The sequence below is a fragment of the Egretta garzetta genome, unplaced genomic scaffold (genome assembly GCF_000687185.1).
Source record: "Egretta garzetta isolate BGI_Z169 unplaced genomic scaffold, ASM68718v1 scaffold14, whole genome shotgun sequence".
NCBI lineage: Eukaryota > Metazoa > Chordata > Aves > Pelecaniformes > Ardeidae > Egretta > Egretta garzetta.
Genome location: NW_009259588.1, coordinates 1,075,294 through 1,095,276, shown reverse-complemented (window position 1 = coordinate 1,095,276; position 19,983 = coordinate 1,075,294). Strand labels below are relative to the sequence as shown.

Sequence of the window (19,983 nt, the reverse complement as noted above, 5' to 3'; positions counted from 1 at the left end):
AAGAGTGTATTAGTCAAAATAGCTCTTTTTAATCATAGCTTTTTGATGGTGACTAGATTGATACTACAGATTTTAGTGTGTTCAACTTTTCACTAAACTATTACTCCCTCTTTTGATGCTTCTTTTCCCTGTGTGATTAGGATACGAAGCAAGAATGGAAAGCAGAATGTGCCGTTATCCACAGCAACTGTGTCTATGGTTCACAGTGTCCCAGAACTGAAAGTTAGCTCTGAGGTAAGTACCGTTATGCTTTCTTTGTTGATACCTTTCACTGTAGCTCTGCAGTTGAGAAGCATAATTAAAGGAGTTGCTTCAATGTTGTATATACCTCATACAGAAAGTTTGGCTTCCCTTTGAAGAGGAATTTGGTGTTGAACATCAGTAGCCAAGGGTTTTGTGTGTTTACCCTAATGTAGATTGATTGTTACCAGGTTTTATAGTGGTTTTTTTAGAGCTGTGCACTGAAGAGATGGCAATGCTGTGACAGCAGCATGAAAACTTACTACTTTAATGCTTTTCTCTCTAAGAATGAGCAGTTTGCGGAAAGTTCAGCTTCCACTAGCTGAAATGTGTTCAAAGCTTGCAACGTATTTGAAACTTAGCTTCACTCTTCATCTTGCAATTGGTCCCACTAGCTATAGTAAAGCTAGTTTGTTTGCAACTTACCTGTATGTTAAATTTATTTCATTATTTTTCAAATATTCCATTTAGCTGAATTACCAAAATATGCTTGTTCATCCCTCAGTTTCTTTAGAGAAAAAGGATTGTTTATTTTTAAGATAAACATGCTATTTATCTTCCTTACCAACTTGATCTTTTTTTACCTTTTTATGTTGCTGCTTGCTTTTTTTGGCAACTCTTTGAAGAACACCAATGAGAAGAAATGTGAAGATACAAGCACCTAGAAGTGTCCTTATCATAGAAGAGCATTTCAAAGGGCAATTTGCACTTGAAACTCCTTGCTTCTTCATAATGCTGCACTTACCCACAAAACAACTTTGCTTTTAAGTTTAACTAACACTGCAGCTTGCTATCCCAAGTTGTTAAAGTGAACACAGAACTTAATGTACTTTAAAAGTTTGTAAATACGCACAAGAGGAGTAAACTTCAACTCAGGTTTACTGGAGTATAAGGTCTTTGATATCAGTGCCCACATATAACTACATAATCTGTTTTTGTCTGAAGGCATGTATTCTTTAAGATCAGGTTGACAGTTATTTCTGTGATCAGCAGCTTTCAGTTTTATACTCGGCCTAGTGTTGTCAGCCGTATTTTACCTAGTTGATACAAAATTGCTCAACGTAGCAACTGAAGTTTTCAGACCTACTGATGAACTTGTCCTTTGTGTACGTCAAAGGTACTGCTATTTGCTCTCTTAAATTAATTTGGTGGTTGGTTATTTATTAAATTTGGAAGTTGTTGTGTTGAGTTTATCAATTTTAAGAGTTACCAGTGTCAAAGATCTGAAAGTAGACTTTGAAAGTATTTTTTTCTGTAGAAAAATTGATGACAAAGCTGCCATCACTACAGTTACATTGAAGCATCATTTCTTATGCAGTTAGTTTGTAGCGGAACTTCTCATGTTTACAATACACAAAGGGCAATAAATGTAACTTATTTCTTCTAAGCTGAGCTTAGTTGTGAATATTTTGTTGCAGCAAGCTGAGCAGCTAGGAAGGGAAGACCAACAGCGACTACATCGAAATCGAAAACTGGTGCTCATGGTAGATTTGGACCAGACATTGATCCATACTACAGAACAGCACTGCCAACAGATGTCTAATAAGGTAAGTATTTGGTGTTAGCTTTCAAGCCAAAGCAACAACATTTTTAACAATATTTAAATGATGGTTCTTAAAGAAAACATTTTGTGGCTAGGTAAAATTGTAGTTGAAGAATAACAGAAAGTGAGAAACAAGTCTTCTGAAATATATTCCTTTTTTCTCTACATTTAAATTGATGTTTTTCTTTCTTCCATTTATGCTTTCCTGCACTTTTCCATTCCAGTCACTTTAAGTGAGAAGCTTCAGGTAGCTATTTTTAATCTCTGCTTTCCTTCCTCTACAATTCACAAGCCGAGTACTCTTTTCCCCTCCAAATCTGAGGCGGGTATAGTGAATTACTGTTTGAAGTCCTACGTGTTATTATGTCTGTCATTCCATGAATATGTCTAGTGATTTCTTTTTTTATTTCAGTTTTGGGTTTTGGGGGTGGGGTTTGGGTGATGCTGTTTAATTTCTTTGTGAAACATTTGTCATTGAGCTGATAGGTACTGTTGGCTTGTAATGTTTCCAAATTGGAAACTTTAAAACAGAAGCATGTTGGAATGTGTCCACGTTGTCTTGTACAAGAGGATGCAAATTCAAACTCCAGTGTCACGCAAACTGCAGTTGCTTAGTTCCTCTTTCTTTCCTCTTGCCGTTCTCTCATGTCCGGTAGGTTCAGCATGTGTTCACACCTGCTAGAAAAAAACAAGCTGTAAATGTACTTTGCAAATGAGAGGAAAGAGAACGGTGAATACTCAGCTTAAAGATTAAAAAACCTTGTGTATTTGAAAGGCTATGTCTTCATCTGTATAAGTGCATGGGTTTGGGAAAAAAAAAAAAAAAGCCAAAACTTTTTTTAAAAGATTTATGGTTTTTAACTGGGATCTTTATCTGCAAACTTCCTTCCTGGTTTGCTATCTGATGGCATGTTTCTATAGACATAATATTTTTTCATCCAACGAAGTCTTTCTCTGAACTCAATATGTAGTGAAACTAATCTGAGTGAAGTTCACTGAATAGTACTGATTGGAGTGAGATCCTGAACTTTCTGAGAAATTTCACAAGTTGCTTTTTTCAGATTGGTTTGTCATACGTAAAGATTTGAATGAAAGTTACCTTGATCATAAACAGTGCAGCTTCCTGCATTTGAAAAACATAGTGTTGGACTGCCTGGCACAGGGCAAAAATGTGCTTTGGATTTTATTCATCCACATAATATTTGTGACTGAAACTTGCTTTAGCCTAGTCAGACCAGATAAAAGTAGTAGAAGTGATGGAAGAGGGTGCTTCTGGAATGCTGGCATTTTTGTTTGGTATTTTGGTAATATGAAACATGCTTTTTCTTTTAGGGAATATTTCATTTCCAGTTAGGTCGAGGTGAGCCAATGTTGCATACTCGTTTGCGTCCTCATTGTAAGGAATTCCTGGAAAAAATTGCCAAGCTGTATGAATTACACGTTTTTACTTTTGGCAGCAGACTGTATGCACATACAATTGCAGGTGAGTAGTATGCTACATTTAACAATATGAGTATGAAAGCTGATTACATAATTATAACTAGTTTTCTTTCTGTGGTTGTTTTCAAGTATCTGCTCTGTTTTGTACAAAAACACTTCTTAAATAGTCCTGTAAGCAGAGTTCTTGGCTCCTTTACAAGGCAGTAACTGTATGGCCTGTAATTTTAGAAATAATCCTTTTTTCCCATCAGATGTGCTTTTTTTGCTTCCCTGATGGTTAGAGAATCAGATTGTGGCAGGATAACTAGTGCCTTCCTATTGAATTAAGTAAGAAATTATGCTGATGGGCTCTAAAAATGATCTGCAACATCACTTGTCTTAGAAATCTAAAGCAACAGTTCCATAAAAATCAACAATATGAAATTATCTCCTCCTGTGGGAACCCCTTCCCCTGCTCTTTCCTTCCACCAAAGGAAGTTTGGCTGCTAGAAATCAATGTGCAGCAGTTCTGTTTGTGTCCTGGAGCTGAGATGTTCTTATTTGAGGAAAACCACAGATCTAGCAGTATTTTAAAATATTCTTTTCAGAACTTAAATATTTTCTCCTAGTAACTTGCATTTATATTATAGCAATAGTAGTCTATGGTGTCACTGGCTGAAATGTTTTCTTTTTTCCAACAAGTATAAAAGAAACCTACTCTGTTATGCAAGCATATGGGTCAAATTCATATTTAGGAGTGTGACCATGTGTTTAAACTGTAAAATTGTCTTTCACCCCATCTTGAGTCTTCTTTGACAGAATAGTATTTTCATCTCAGACTTCCCTTTATTAAGTCTGTCAGGCTACGACAATATAATTAACAATGTTTTAGGTTACGATTCTGCATGTCAAACTGTCCTTGCTGCTGTTCCATGTCTCCTAGCTTTTTTTAAGTTGTCTTTCATATCTGCTTTTTTTTTGTGCCGTGTTGCCACAAGTGCCTTGAGCAATGCTGTCCGGTGATCCCTCTTCTTGGCAAGAAAGGAAGATTCCAAAATAGTTAAGAGAGCTAACCAGCCTAGTTAGTTCTAGAATAGCCTAGAAAATAATTGTGTGATTAGAGAATTCTTTATGCATGTTAAATAAGCCACCTTGTAATGACAAACATAAGAGACTTCTGTAATCATAAAACAATACATATTTGCAGTCTCCAAGTAATTCTTCTTGAAAGAAAGTTCAGGAGAGGCATGTCCTGTCCCATCTAAGTGAACCTTTCTATATTATTCAATATTTATTGGCGGAGTTGTTTGAGGAATCTTTCTAAAGCTTTGCCAGTCTCACTGTTGGATTATACATTGTGTACTGCTAATACATTAACACTTTTTGTACCCTGCTGTCCTCTTTAGAGTGTGGTTGTTTCTTGTGTAGCAAAAGGCAAATGGTTTTCTTACTACCAGGTGTTTAGGTTTTGTGTCAAAATCTGCCTGTGGCCTATGGTCAGAAGTTGTATACCAGATAAGGTCAGAAGACATATAGCAAATATGCTTCAGAGCCAGGGAGAAGAGTGAGTTGCAGAGGTAGCTAACTCATGATGTGTAAGGGCTTCCCCAATGATTGATCTTCTCTGTGTGATTTGGTCCTGCGTTTGCTGATTTTAATCTCTGATTTTTAATTTGGATTACGTAAAATTTGCAGTCCCCATGCTGGTGTGGTCTGATACTTATAATGTGACAAGCCTTTTTGTGGGCATCATACTTGAGCTGCTCCATCTGTTCTGTAGAGGAAAAAGCCACCAAATGAGCAAACTAGGGTATTGCTGCTTTCTGACATCCCCAGACTTCTGGATTTTTGTCTGAAGCTGTCTAACCTCTTCAAAAGCATTCAACCTACAAGTGGATTACTTGTATGGTGGTGGTGATAGTTCCAGCTGAAATATGTTGGTATGGAGAACAATCTAGCCTTTGGTCCACATAGTCAGCTGTGTAACCAAGATCCAGTAACAGAAATACATAGCTAACACATATAGAGAACGCTTGATGGCAGTATTGGTTAAATGACTTCTTGCAGAGAGCTGTTAGGGATAACGGTAAAATACCGAACCATGTTATATAAAGGAAGGACTTGTGATAAAATCCCAGGAATCTTTTTCATAAGAAAAAGGTTGTTTTCTTAGGTCCTCTGTATACATCCTATATTTCTTTGTGAAATCTGAACTCTGAGCTGCACCTTCCATGTCCTGGAAGGCTTTTTCCTCATTTTGCCAACAGATGACATCTTGTCACTCCTTTTTTTTTTTCTCTCATCCCAGCTGACTCCTATCAGCTGTTAAGTGGAATTAGCTGATATTTGTAAACACCATTTATGTCTGCTGAAGTAATTTATCCTAAACCCTTGCTTGGTTTGACACACTTTTGAAGTAGTATCTTATAGTATGTTTATGAAGATGAGTTTTGGATTTTATAGTCTAGAGCTTCCTACAGTATTTCTCCACATAATTATTTTGACCAGTTGTTACTTCTTTTTTTCCCCTATTCTGCATAAGAGAAGTTTGGTGTATTTAATACTGAAGTCAGCTTAAATGCTGGTTGTAAAAGCCACTGTGAATTTTGAGTTCAGAGGCCATTAGACAACAATAATGCAATGTGAAATCATTCTTAAGATTAGTAGTGAAATTTTGAAAGTAGGACTAAGTTGAGGGCATTCATATCTATGGCTTATTATAGCAAGTATATTATAGTATGTATTTCCATAAATAATTGTCAGACTATGTGCATATATGTAATCATCAGTGTCTGAAGGTCTTCAATGCTTTTGAAAGATTGGGTCAATAGCTCTTTCCAGATTCTAAAGTAGGACCTGAAGTAGAACTGGAGGTGACCTGATTCTTCAGAAATTAAATTCTAGATTTATTTTTAAAATGAATTCTTCAAATTCATGTTGGATCCTACTGTTATATCACTTCTTCTAGGAATTGTCTCTAGGATTTGAGACTTCCCCTATATGAGTTAGTCAGTTTTGAGCATTGTGTCTTGTAATGTTTTATTAACTTTACAAGTCTTATTTACAAGTTTGCTTTTCTAAGAGAGTCTATATGAGATCAGGTAACAGAGCTTGATAAGACTGTATGCACAAAGACCAAGTCTGAGATACTGGAAAATGTGCAACTGAGGGGAATAATCTCTGCTAGATAAATCGACTGAATAGTCCCTCGTAATATGACAGTCAAGGGATAATGATAGTGGTTTTGGTTTGTTCAAGAAACTACTTGGAGGCATGCTTAGCACGTTGTCTCATTTATGAGAATAAATGGAAGCTCAGTTTTGATCTGGAACAGCAAGTCTTTGTCTTCAATCACTTTCACTTCTACAAAAGGCTTTAATTTTTTTAAACATGCTTACAAAATGAGAAATTCATAAACATTTATCCTTCTGTTGGAATAATTTGTGCAAAGTAATACTTCTCCAATTAAAAAAAAAATCTGTTAAGAAAAAAAAAATGCATTCTCAAAAGCAGCAAACTGACCATAATAATTTTTCAGGATATGGTGGTGGGAAATAGATAGAAATAAATAATTAAATGAAACAAAGCTAAGTGCACGTGTCAGGAACACTTTGCTGTTTCTGTAAACTCGAAGAATTTATACATAGACCTTTTCATGGCTCCACAATCACAGAAACTTGCAACAAAATGCCCGCACTGAAGAGTGACATCATCTAAACAGCTGATTTTTTTGGTGGTCTGCATTGACTTTTCTTACAGAAAAAGCCACCAATACTTTGGAAGGTATCATCCATTTGAAATGTGCAGCTTCATTATTAAAGGTTAATATCCAAACAGTGTGCTATCACAAAATTCTAAATCTTTCAAAATGTAGGTTGTGAAAAGACTTATTTTGAAGGTGGTAGAGTTTTTCATAATGAGGGTTTCCTAGTTCTTTTTGTTACTGAAAGCAGTATAATAATGACTTTATTTTTTAATAAAGAAGTTAAATATTAGCCTTTACTTATTTTTATCTTGGAGGGCATATCTGCATCTACTTATTTTTAATGTAAAGTTTTTATTTCTTCAGACTATGTTCTATTTGCAATCATAAATCAATTAAAAGTTTATGTTTTAACTAACAGTATGTGATCTATCTACTAGATGTCTTGTTTACTCTTGCATGGAGTAGAATCACTAAATAGGTTAGTGAAAAGCCAATATAGCCTTTTCAAAGACTTAAAGACTATATTAACATATTACTGAAGAAAACAAATTATCTGTGGTTAATGAATTGTTATCTGTCACTTCCCTGAAATGTGAAAACATCAGGATTAGGTCTGTTGTATTTATTCTATTGGCTAGGCAACATCTAAAAGAAACCAAACAGTTTAAGACATGTAAAGAACTTCTTTAAAAGACCAGTGCCATCTTCCATATTGCTATCCAAGTAGCTTAGCTTTGAAAGACCTGACTCTTAAGATGGGCTTTGCAGCTGCATCTCTGATGAGGTGTATTCTCAGTGTATTTTTAGTGAATTATCAAGGGGGGAAAAGTATTAAAATTAATAAGTCTTTACCAAAGCATTATTGAAAAGCTCCAGAACATTACCTCATCTCTTATCCCTGGCAGCCAGGGCTTCTGTGTTTGGGCTTTTGTAGTTCAACTTCCTTTTCTTACAGTTTTAGCTAGACAATGCTGCAACTGAATGCCTTATTGTGGTTTTGCTAGTTAATCAGTGCACTCCTGTCCAATTTAGTGTAGAGAGTCCCTGTGTATTGAGATAATTAGTAGAAGAGAATTTGATTGGGGAGAACAGCAACTTGTATGACAGCTTATGTAGTTTGTCAACATATCTGTGTGTATGGCAATAAATCTTTGTAGCTAATTCTTTCAATTCATTATGCCTAGGTACTGCAAGGGTCTCACTACAGGGGATGATTCTACGAGTTTGCAGCAATTCTTAAGCATAGTCGGGTGAGTTAAGGTTGAACCTCTGTCCTTAACTCGGAATTTTCTTGCTTTTATGGGTTTTAAGTTATTCCAATTACACATTAATATTAAATACATACAGGATCAGCTTTTCAGAAGTGGTGACTGATTTTTTTTTTTTTTTAATCTATACCCTCCGTTTTTGTAGACCCAACTTAATGTACCTGTAGAAGTCCTGGGAGCTGGATTTCTAAAAGGAGTTGAACATATGTTCTGTGCAAATCTCAAAGCTCCTTGAAAGAAAATTAAAGTTGGTCCTTAGAGCCTGTAGTGACTTTGAACTCTGGTTCTGGCTATAAGATGGCCACTGTTAGAAATAAAGTAAAACTTTTAAAAATTGTTCCCAGGTAATTATTGTCTGCCTTGTACTATTCATAAGAATAATGAGAAGTTGATGCTAAATTCAACACAAATTCAGTAAAGTGAAAAATTCAGATTAGCATGTAAAATGCCAGTTTTTTTCTAAGCAATTATGTGGCTGTGATCTGCTCGTGAAGATGAACTTCATTATTGGAGGCTAGGTTCAGAAGCATGTGCATGTGTGTTTGTACACCCAGGTCACCATTTTCCTAAACAATGGCATTTTATCTTGCTTGAAGATCAGTTAGCACAGCTTCTCCTGTTTTGTTTTTGGTTTTGGTTTTTTTTTAAGAACACAGTCAGAAAAGTTACTGCAACTGGGCCTAAATATTTCTAGGAATCCCAGGATATGTTTGTTATATGTAAATGTATTAAAGTATTTGTTAGAGGTACAACTTAAAACCTACAAATGCAAGAGCTCCGGCTGAAACTGTCCCTTAACTTGCCCATTGTGCTTAAGTATTGCAGCACATTGCCGACTCTTGTGAGACTTCTCTGCAGTCCCTAGGCATAATGAGCTAAGGAGAGCATTTAGCTTTAAAGAACCACCTGTAGAAAGATAATGTAAGTTGCAAAAATCATGTATATCTATTACCTGCTGTATCTCTTTCAGCCTAATTTATTTGGCTGTCACAAATTTATTTTAATTTCAATTTTATTGCCATGTTGAAATAATGAGATGGGATTTTTAAAATTAATCCCACTGCATTAGTTACAAATATTTGATCCACTGTGCTTACCCTTTCCCCCCTATAGTATCTCTTACCTTGAAATTGTCTGTTAGTTAAGCTGTTGCACAGATTAAAATAGCTGAATTGTATTGAACATAAACAAGGAACAAACATCTTGAACATTAACTTCTTAATTTCTTCTTTTAAAAGGATTTTTGGACCCTGAAAAGAAGCTTTTTTCCCATCGGATATTGTCAAGGGATGAATGTATCGATCCATTTTCTAAAACTGGGAATCTTAGGTATGTGTATAGGTCTTATGCATTAAACAAAACAGGACAACAGAGAGACAGAATATGCTAAATATAATAAAAATTACTCCCTTAACATGTTTATAGTCCTTCCTTATCTGCCTCTTAAATATCAACACCCTCTCAGTAAAACTGAGATGTTGGGTATTGCAGCATTTCATCTACTTAATGTGTTCTGTGGTACTAGAACAGTAAGAATGTACAGTAATGGCATCATGTTTTCTCTTACACTTTTCATTCTTGTAATAACCATATTTCCACTTTATGGATTGTGATCTTGTATAAAGACTTGAATGTTGTGAATTTTTTAATTAAAGCAAAATTTCAGTTTGAGGTTAACTTATATTTTAATTTCTAGTATTCTGGCTTTAAATGTGCTATATATCTAGCAACTTCTGTTCTGCAGTGTGTCTTGAAATTAGGTCATCTAGAGCCTTGAATTCATATTCTAGTCTAAATTCAGGTTCTGATCTTTTTCAGAGTATAAAGCCAAGATTTTTTTCTAAAAGACAGATATGTTTAATATTTCATAAAATTAGATTAAAAATCATTGCCCCCTCCCCATCTGACCATAGGAAATGAGAAGCTTTTTTCTTCTCTTGCTCTATGTTCATATGCATGTGTCTATCTTCTTTACCTCCTCTGCCTGGGTGACATAAGTATTGGTACTTTTTGCTTCCTTTGTCTTAGATTGAATGAGTATACTCTTTAAAAACTGTTCTTGTGTCTTTTTCATAGTTATATATAGAAAGTGTATTGTCCATGTGATAGTTGCCTTTGTGCTGTTCGTTGACATAAACTGTGAAAACCAGACCGAAATTTTGTACTGTTTTGTTCTTGGAAAGGCTTGTTGGTTCCTAGTTCTAGCCTTTGGGATAGAGATTTTAAAATAGCTGTTTCCTTTCTTTATTAACTTTACTTAGTTTGAATATTGTATTTTTAATTCTGTCACTTTAATATTGCTGATTTTTTTTTTTGTAAATTCATATATAAGCAGACATGCTCGTAATTAATAAACGAGAACATCAACAGAAACTTTCATTGATGGTATTAATTTTACCAACTGTTTTGTCTCTTAGAGATCTCTTCCCATGTGGGGATTCCATGGTGTGCATCATTGATGATAGAGAGGATGTTTGGAAGTTTGCACCCAATTTGATAACTGTGAAGAAATATGTATACTTTCAGGGGATAGGAGATATTAATGCACCTCCTGGATCAAGGGAAATTCAAATGAAGAAGAAAGGTAATGATATAGTTTTTAAACTGCTTTTGTAACTCTTTCTACTCCTCAAATGCGATTCATGTGAGTCATTATGGTTGTCTTACTAGTATTGCTGTTGTGCTCAGGTGAATGATCCTAGACTGTTGTAGTTGACAGAGTGCTCCTGCAGCACAAATGCTAGTAGCTTAGTAAAACTGACCTACTGATAGCTTTCCTTTTGGTGGGCAACCACAGTGAAAGTGGAGGGAGTACTGGTAATAGCATTTTGGCTGTTATGACTGGAGAGCTGATGTGGCAATACACCAAATTCTTCAATAACATGTAGAGGAGGATGGCTTCTCTCTTCCCTCCTCCATGTAAAACAAGGCTTTTTTTTCTCTAGGTGGTCAGGGAACCAACTTCCTCTTCTTTCTCCTTTCAGTCCCCTTCACTGTCCCACTTTCAAGCAATAGTTAATAAACTCTGGTTTCAACATACTGCTGAAAATGAATGTTTTGATTTCTGCTTACCTTCCTGCCTAAATCATGCTAATCAAATTGATGTGGGATTTTTAGTGTCTACTGAATGTGGTGTTCTGGCATTTGACACAAGAACCTTATGTTGAGCAGGCTCAGCAGCGTAGTATAAATAGCAGATTTAGAAGGTGTACATCACAATGTTAGCATTAATTTGGGGGCAAAATGTATTTGAAAGACAGAGGCTAAGAAAGAATTGCAGTTTTTTCCAGTTTAGCCAAGGGTTTTTTTAAACAATATATTATGACACACTTTTTTTTTCCCCCCTTGTTGAACTACAGACATCCAATATGGAAACAATAATAATGTACTCAGACTGAATCAGGCCACTATGATGTGGGACCTCAATGCTTGACTGGTATTGCTACTTGCAGGGCAGGGACATGCACACAAAAGAGAGACAAAGTAGGGTGACTTCATCCAGTGTTCCTGATGAATGTCTGTGCAGGTTTCTGTATGTCTACAGCTTCTCTAATTGTCCCTCTCTTCTGCAGACATCTGAAGACACATCCAAAACTATTTCTCTGCCTTTGAGTCTATTACCCTTTACTTGAATTCTATCAGAGTCTCAAAAGAACCTCGAGTAGCATCTCTGTATTGCTAAAACATGTATATCTCTCAACTATTAAAATACAGTTGTTTTGGTTATAAAAAATAGGAAATATATGAAAGCCATGGAATTTTATAAAGGAAGTTCTTGTAGTTGTAGTTCTGGATTGGGATCTTCTAAAGCGAATTCTGCCCTATTTTGTTTTCCTTCTCTGCAGTAGTTTCATTGCCCGGAGATGTAATTGTAAAATTCGTAGAATCATAGAATCGCTTTCGTTGGAAAAGACCTTTAAGATCATCAAGTCCAACCTTTAACCTAACCCTGCCATCCCACCACTAAACCATGTCCCTAAGCACCTCATCTATCCTTCTTTTAAATACCACCAAGGATGGGGACTTGACCACTTCCCTGGGCAGCCCATTCCAGAGCCTGACAACCCTTTCTGTGAAGAAGTTTTTCCTAATGTCTAGCCTTTTTTTTTTTTTTATACCAAGCTTAATTTCTACAAGAAAATGATGCTTTCCTTACATTTCTTATAAATGTCATCGCTTTCAGCAGAATACATTAATCACAGAAGGAGCACCCTACAAAACTGGTTTTATTCTCAAGGTTGAGCTTCATCATGCCTCATCTACTAATTGATGAGACTGTCTTCTTGACTTTGTGAATAATGACAGACTTGGGCAATGACGATTGCCTCCAGGTATATGCCTTCATGCTATAAGATAAATATTTGCCTTTAATGTTGGCATAGTTAACAAATAATTACTTATGCCCTGTATGATTTAAAAAAAAAAATCTGCTTACACAGCTTCTTTACAAAAGTAAAGTTTGTTAGTTTGCCAGTTCTTTCTAGTAATAGTTGACACCCAAAGTGTCTTAAAAACTTTGAAAAGCCTGGTTGTCACTTCTAAATATAGTGAAGTCTAACTGCACTTGTAAACTGTATGTTTAAGGAAAAAGAAAATTAGGTTTTGATTAAGATTTTAAAAAAAAAGATAAAATGTGTATATATTTTATTTCTTTCTTTTCTGTGCCTTAGTAAACCACTCTACAAAACCAGAGGCACTGGATTCGGCAGTGACATCAGCAAAAGATGCTGAAGAAATAAAGAATGTTACTTGTGTAGAAGAACAAAGCAATGGTCTCAAGAAAGCTACAAAGGACCCTTGCACTGCAAATGGAAGTACTTTTGTAAGCAGTGAAACATCTGACTGGGATATGAACTCTCATGATAAAGTTAATGTCCAGGACTCCTTAAATGATAGTGCCGATCACAAAACGGACAGTGAGGTCACTAATGATTTGACAAATACAAAAGAATCTCAGATTTTTTCAGAACAAGTTGATAGAACAGTGACAGACAAGCAGCAAACCCAAGACAAGACAACAAATGACTTGGACTTTGAACTGTCTAGTGACAGTGAAAGTGATGGTGCATTGGACACCAGAAAGTCATCCACTTCTGTATCAGATAGTGAGAACGAGGAAAAGAGAAGCTGGAAGAAATCCAAACAACTTCTGCAGGATGAAAATTTGCAGAAAGAGAGTTGCACTGATGTGAGTGAGAAAAAGGATGGTCTGGTGAACCATTCTGGGGACATGCAATCTCTACCGAGTGAAAATATTCATGACAAAACTGATCTTGAAGCACAAGAAGAAAGTGAACAGGAAAGCCTTTGTGATTTAGGAAATGGGTGTGCAGACAAGAAAGAAGCTGAAACAGAGTCTCAGAATAGTGAACAATCTGGAATTACAATGGGTGAGTCCTTAGACCAGAGTATGGAGGAAGAAGAGGAGGAGGATGATACAGATGATGATGACCATTTAATATACCTCGAAGAGATCCTTGTGCGAGTTCATACTGATTATTATACAAAGTATGATAAATACCTGAAAAAAGAGATTGAGGAAATTCCAGACATCAGAAAAATAGTACCAGAACTGAAAAGTAAAGTGTTGGCAGATGTAACCATAATATTTAGCGGACTCTACCCAACAAACTTCCCCATTGAGAAAACACGGGAACACTATCATGCCACAGCACTTGGAGCTAAAATTGTGAAGAATCTAGTACTGAGTGCTGATGATCCTGATAAAGCAACACATCTCATTGCAGCAAGGACAGGTAGGTAAATGAGACTTGAGTTTTCCATTGGTTTTTTTTCCTGTTACAGTTCATTCATGCCTTGAGCTGTGTTTTGTATAACTTACAGGCTTTAATGTAACTGAGGTTAGAATGGAAATTAAAGGGAAGATTCCTCCTAAAACAATATAGAAGCATTTTTAAAGGCTTTTTTGCTGCTTTTTGATCGTGTGGCTTTTAATTATTAAAAGGGTAGGACCTGCTAAATAACCTCTGTTGTAATGTGTCATGTCTGTCGTCTTGCTTAAGAGTTGGTGATGCCGAGTCTTCGACTATTAAAGATGTTGAATAGAAACTTTAACATTTTTATCAGAGAAAAGTTCATAGTGGTCTTCCTATACATTTATAGCAATACTTGCTTTCTCATTTTCTCAGATTTCACCTCTCATGGTTCAGTTTCACTTTGTATGGAATTCAAACAAATTACCTTAAGAGACTGGAATCTGATGATACCGTCACTGCTGTGTGTATAGCCTGTGTATCTTTTTCATGGGAGATGTAAGAGAGCTTAGCCTAACATCTGATGTGTTTCACAAAGCTACCTGTTTCTACATAGCTATGATGGATAGGAATGTACCATTGGGTAGCTGTCATAGAGGAGCTAACAGGCCACCACTAATTTCTAGTATAAATTTTTTGTGTGTGCCCTGACCCTTGGTTCTCTCACTATTGGCCTTTTGAAGTTGCATAGAATCTAAATATCTGATAACCAAAACCATGAAATCCAAAAGTAAAACTTCGTGGTTTAGATCACCTAAAACTTCTAGGTAGTTTTAGGACATCTTTAGATGTCATAAGCAAAGAAATACACATCTGCCACCTATTGGATTATTTTTTTTTCTTGACTGCTGTTCATGTAAGGCTTTAGTAAATTAGAAGCATCTTGGTTTCATCAGCTTGTATTATAGAAGAATGGAGTATATTTTCACTGGCTGTAGTACAGATGTGTAAACTTTTCTCGAGGTGTGTGTGACTTAAGAAATGGAACAAGTTATTTCTTGTACAGCTGACCAGGAATCATTTATTCCTGTTGAGGAGGCAGTGATTAAAAAAAAAAAGTCTAGTGTTTAGTGACTAAAAGGAGAATGTTGGAGTTCCTTAATTTCTACACCTCTAAATAGGAGTAGAGTTAAAAACCTATGGATTAAAACCAGCCAATTTATCAGTATATTACGATATACTAATCAGCTTTTTTTTTTTAATATATTAGCCTAAATAACAATAAGGCTGTATATTTGCTAGGCTAGTGTAAACTTGCCTCACTTTCCAGTTTTCTCAATGTATGGTTATAGTGACAAAAAGCACAGGTAGCTCTTATTGCAAAATTGGTAAGGCCAACTGTAGCAAGAAGGGGCTGCAGTATTGACCTAGTCAAGTAGCATCAGGATGAAAACCGTACCAATGGACCTGCAGTGAAGTAGCAAGTTTGTATGAATTGTCCTGATGTAGATATGCATTTAAATAGTAAAAGCAACCTAAAAACCAGAAGAGGCTGAAATTAGTTTCATCAAAATTAGCTGGGATTCTGATTTCTGAAGGTGTCAGAGCTGAAATAGTGAATGAGAAGTGTTAAAATCAGTGGATGCATCAGTTTGGGACTCCTTAGATCTACTACAGTTGCTGAACAGCTCTTTCAAAACTGCGGGAATAGCAATACTCTTATTGGTGAAGAATTACACAAATTTATCATGCTTCATTGGAGACTTAATTGCTGTCAATATAACTTCCATGCTTTCCAATTCCAAAGCTTAAAATTGTGCATTTCAAAGTTGCTTTGTCTAACTTGCACTAGATGGCTTCTGACTGTCATTGTACATTGGATGCAACTATTGTGTGATGTCGTAAAATTCATAGGATAATTGAAATGAGACCTCCCAAGCATATGCATGTGACATTATGTTAAGGTACACAGCATATGATAATGAGAAGCAGTTGAGACTTTTTTTTGCTTGTTTTTGGAATATACAGTTTGAGGGGGGTTGTCTGTTTCTATAGATACACATAAAAGTAGAACACAAGGATGTGTGTAAGCATATTATTCACCAGCTGCACATTCTTAGTGAATCATTCATGAATGTAGATCGTAATATGAAAAACTGTTTTAACTTTAGGTTTTGATTACATTAATGTGCTTTTACAGTATTTGAATTGAGCTTATTAACACATTTAAAATTAGTTTTCAGTGCTCTTGAAAAATAAATAAATTTCAGGGTGGTTAATATTTTTCAGACTTTTTGTCAAGACCTAGACTCTCCTTCAAAATAGTCATGTAATGTTGGTGTTGCACTTGGTACTTAAAATAAATTCAAATATTGCCTGCTAATTAAAAGATGAAATCACAAGAACAACACTAGTCCTGAATTGCTTGGTGAAAAACTTTTGTCACATGCAGAAGCTGACCCCTGCTTTTAGTAAGCAAAGAACTGCACTAACTAATTTTAAGAGTTAACCTGACAGTCTTTTCTGCCTGAGAAGAGACTATTATCATCTGTCATTATCACTTAGTAATTATATCTGTAACAATGGCAGTGAAATAGGGGGATTTAGAGTGAAAAAACTATATTCTCCAATAATCCTTTTTTTGTAAGATTCTTGCAGATTTGCTTGTGGTTTTGGCTTTTTTTCAACTGAAGACTATATTCTCTCACATCTGGTTAGATGGGAGTAGTTATGCTGCATCATCCTAATTTCATGAGGGAAGCTGAAGTTTAATAAGAAATTCTGAGGATATAAATTGTGTCCTGTCGCAGCTGGATTTGTGATAATTTATCTGTCAATGTGATTTTCATAGTGATTAGAAAGCAAATTCCTACAAGTCTCTGTTATGGCTGGTAAGCAATATAATTATTGCATCTCCAGCTCCTAGGGCAAACATCTGAAGCACTGCTTGATGTCTAATTACTGGTGGAAGGGGGAGAAACAAAAGCGTGTCCTTTCTTGAATTTTATTCAGAAGTCAATGACCTGAGACCTGACAACTTCATTCTGCTTCTTTTTTTTCTTTTTCTCTGTTTTGTGATGTGGTTGTGAAAAAGTGATTTTAAAACTTATACCCAAGTTCAGTGTTTCTGCATGACCCCATTAAGAGTGGCAGACTTAGGACTCCAACAAGCAAGTTCACTTACATGTTTACTTTGCATTAGCTGAGCTATAGTATATGGCATGTAGTTAATCTGCAGCAGTGGTGGGTGTAAATACTGTTAGCTTTTGAGTTGTGAAGACAGAGGAAGAATTTGTCAGAGGAAATAAAAAGGGAAGAAGTTGTATGAAACAGAGTACCCCCTAAGCCTTGGAGGGATGGGTTCTCCCCCTGCAAAGTGACCATGTCATAGTTTGGTGTGTGGAATGAACAGCTAGCAAATACCATTTTAGTTTGTATTTACAGCATTTTTGCCAGCCTATTGCAGTAAATAATTTAAATTTCTTTTATGCTTTGTATATACTTGTCTCTTTCTCTGCAGATAGGCAGCTTGTTTCTCTGCAGACAGATACTCTGAACTTTGAAAATGAACAAATCCTTGTTCTTGGAGAAAATTAGGGAGGAAAATAGTATCTACCTGAATTACTGTAAAACACAAGCATCTTTGTATCATCTAATCAGCTTTCATAAATCTGAACGACTGAGAAAAGGCTACCACATAGTCCTTTCCACGTACCTGTGGGCTGCATAAATCTTACTTCAGTTTTTGAAACATCTGCTGTTTGCTTTAAGCAACAGTAAACTGCACCGGATGATGAGTTGTTACAGCTGTGTATGCACTTGGCTAAGCAGTTACCACACTATTTCATAAACCTTGTTATGTTCCTATCCTGAAATGAAAGATAGTGTAGTTGATTTTTTTTATTGATTTTTTTCTTTTGCTGGTGGAGCAGATAAAGCTGTTCAGGTGATCTAAAAATTATTCTAGTGAGGTAGGAGTGGAAATGTGTCAGTTCAGGCATTGAATTTTTCTTTTCTTTTTCAAAATACATTTAATTCTATGTATTTTCCTACACTTTGAAAGCTATATGAGAATAATTTCCTTACTTTTGCTGACTTAGCCTATGTCAAGTTTTGCTTAAGCAACCTGATTTAATGATATTAAAATACCAATTGTACGATGAACTATGGCTCCTGTTATTCATCCTCATCTACCTACTTAGAAAATGGTTACTTCTGAGGCTGGCTCTGAGGTACTGAGAAGAGAAAGCTGCTAGCTGATAAAGTCTCATTAGCCTGTCCTATGACTTGGTGTGAGGCCTTCACCCGACATAGTTGTAATGTGTCCACATGTCTTTTAAAAAAAATCCACTTACACACCACTCTAAACTTGGAAACTGACCATGTAAGCCAGTTGCTTTTGCTGGCAAAGCACTGTGTGGTGCTAAAGCTGAACTCTAGACATAGCCTCTGAACAGTGCATCTATTGCTATTTCATGATTTCTTAATTCTTGTAGGACAAAACACTGAGGTACATACGACTTGTTTTAGGTTAACGCTGCTGGAGAAGAGCTTCAGGATTTGATCATAATCAAGATTTATATATAAAAATGGTCTGAAGAGAAGTAAACTTTTAATGATCAGATTTTCCAAGCAGTGTCTGGCAACCTGGCTGCAAAATGCCATAAGGGTATGTCGACTTGGGTGTGTTGAATCAGGAGAGTGTTTTGAGAGCAGCTCTGGTGGTCATTTCCCATTGTGTACTTTTTGGCTTGTCCTGGCACCGCCTCAAGCCTGCACACTGGGTGAGATTGAATTGGAGAGCACAGTCAGCTGCGTGCTCACAGGCATTCAGTCCACAGGGCAAAGCTAATCTGAAGCAAAACTCCCTGAAATGCATATGGGGTGGGCATTGCCTCTCCAGCACCACTTTGCCCTGCAGATCTCCCTGCTGGCCTGCACTACTAGGTAATGTGAATGTAGCCAAATATGCAGTATAATATTTCTTCTTAGTCTTTGTAAACAAACAGCTTAAGTCTCATTTATCTATGTTGCTTAAATGCCTAGAGTGCTTTGTGGTTTGGACAAGACAAAATAAACTGTTGTAGTGAAACTGTATGTCCTGGAGAACAGCTATAGAAGTTCATTGGTGCATTATTGATTTTGGTCACTTTTTTGGTAACAAATTGTCAAGATTAATAGGAGGCTTTTTTGTGTTCAACCTTTGTTTGGAAGTTCAGAAATAGAGTTGATAATTCCCTTCCTCAGGTTTGAAAATAACCTTTTCCCAATATTATGTGCTTCAGGCTGTATCCATCAGAGGGTAGATGTGATAAATTTGGATCCTAGCTGCTTCATGGGGAAAGGCTTGTGTGCCTTCTTAACATTTTTGAAACAATTTTAGACTAGAATTTGAAGTAGGGGAAGGTGATTAGATGAGAATAGAGCAAAAAAAGTAGTCCAGAAAACAGTTTTTTCTCTAAGTGATTTTTAGCCCAGCTGGATGATTCAGATGTTCCTAACGGCACCAGAAGTACTATTGTTTGGATGGATTAAAATCCTTTCTGCTGTTTCTTCTTCATAAGCATGCTTCCAAAAGGGGAAGTTACACCAGGGAAAGGGAGAGGAGAAGGCAAGGATATTAAGTATTGTGGTACTATTTCTCCTGCCCAGTTAAATTTGGTGTTCCACCAAAACTTGCTCTAAGAACATCATACGTGTGAAATCTTGATTAGTGAAGATCTCAGCTAGAAATAGGAGGCAGCACCTGAGATGACACAGTTACTACCTCATGCGATTTTCAGTATGCTGGAGCATGCAATAAGCAGCTGTGCTCTAGAAACAGGGAGGAAACAGAAAGCCTTGGTGTTACAGAGGTGAGAAAGGTAAAGGCTTTTGGCTCTTGGGGTGGGTTTGGTTACACATTGGTCTTCATGTCACTGACTTTAATTTTATGGTAATGTCTTATACCTTTTGGATCTATTGTTTTAGAACTGTGTTTCATACAAAAAAGTGCCATTTTGGCTTTCATGTTTAAGACTTCTGTTGCAATCCTGTTGACTAGAAGAAGAATTTACTTGGCTCCTCAGCATACATCCGGTATGAAACTATCAG

At 36.2% G+C, this 19,983-nt stretch overlaps 1 protein-coding gene across 1 annotated transcript in view; it reads left to right on the top strand.

Moving 5' to 3' along the window:
• The window catches only part of CTDP1 (CTD phosphatase subunit 1), a 99,222-nt gene that overhangs the window by 3,187 nt on the left and 76,052 nt on the right, over nucleotides 1–19,983 (top strand). The window contains 6 exon segments of the mRNA XM_009637922.2: nucleotides 141–234; nucleotides 1,659–1,787; nucleotides 3,116–3,266; nucleotides 9,415–9,505; nucleotides 10,594–10,760; nucleotides 12,847–13,932. Of these exon segments, the coding sequence (XP_009636217.2) occupies nucleotides 141–234; nucleotides 1,659–1,787; nucleotides 3,116–3,266; nucleotides 9,415–9,505; nucleotides 10,594–10,760; nucleotides 12,847–13,932 (1,718 nt within the window).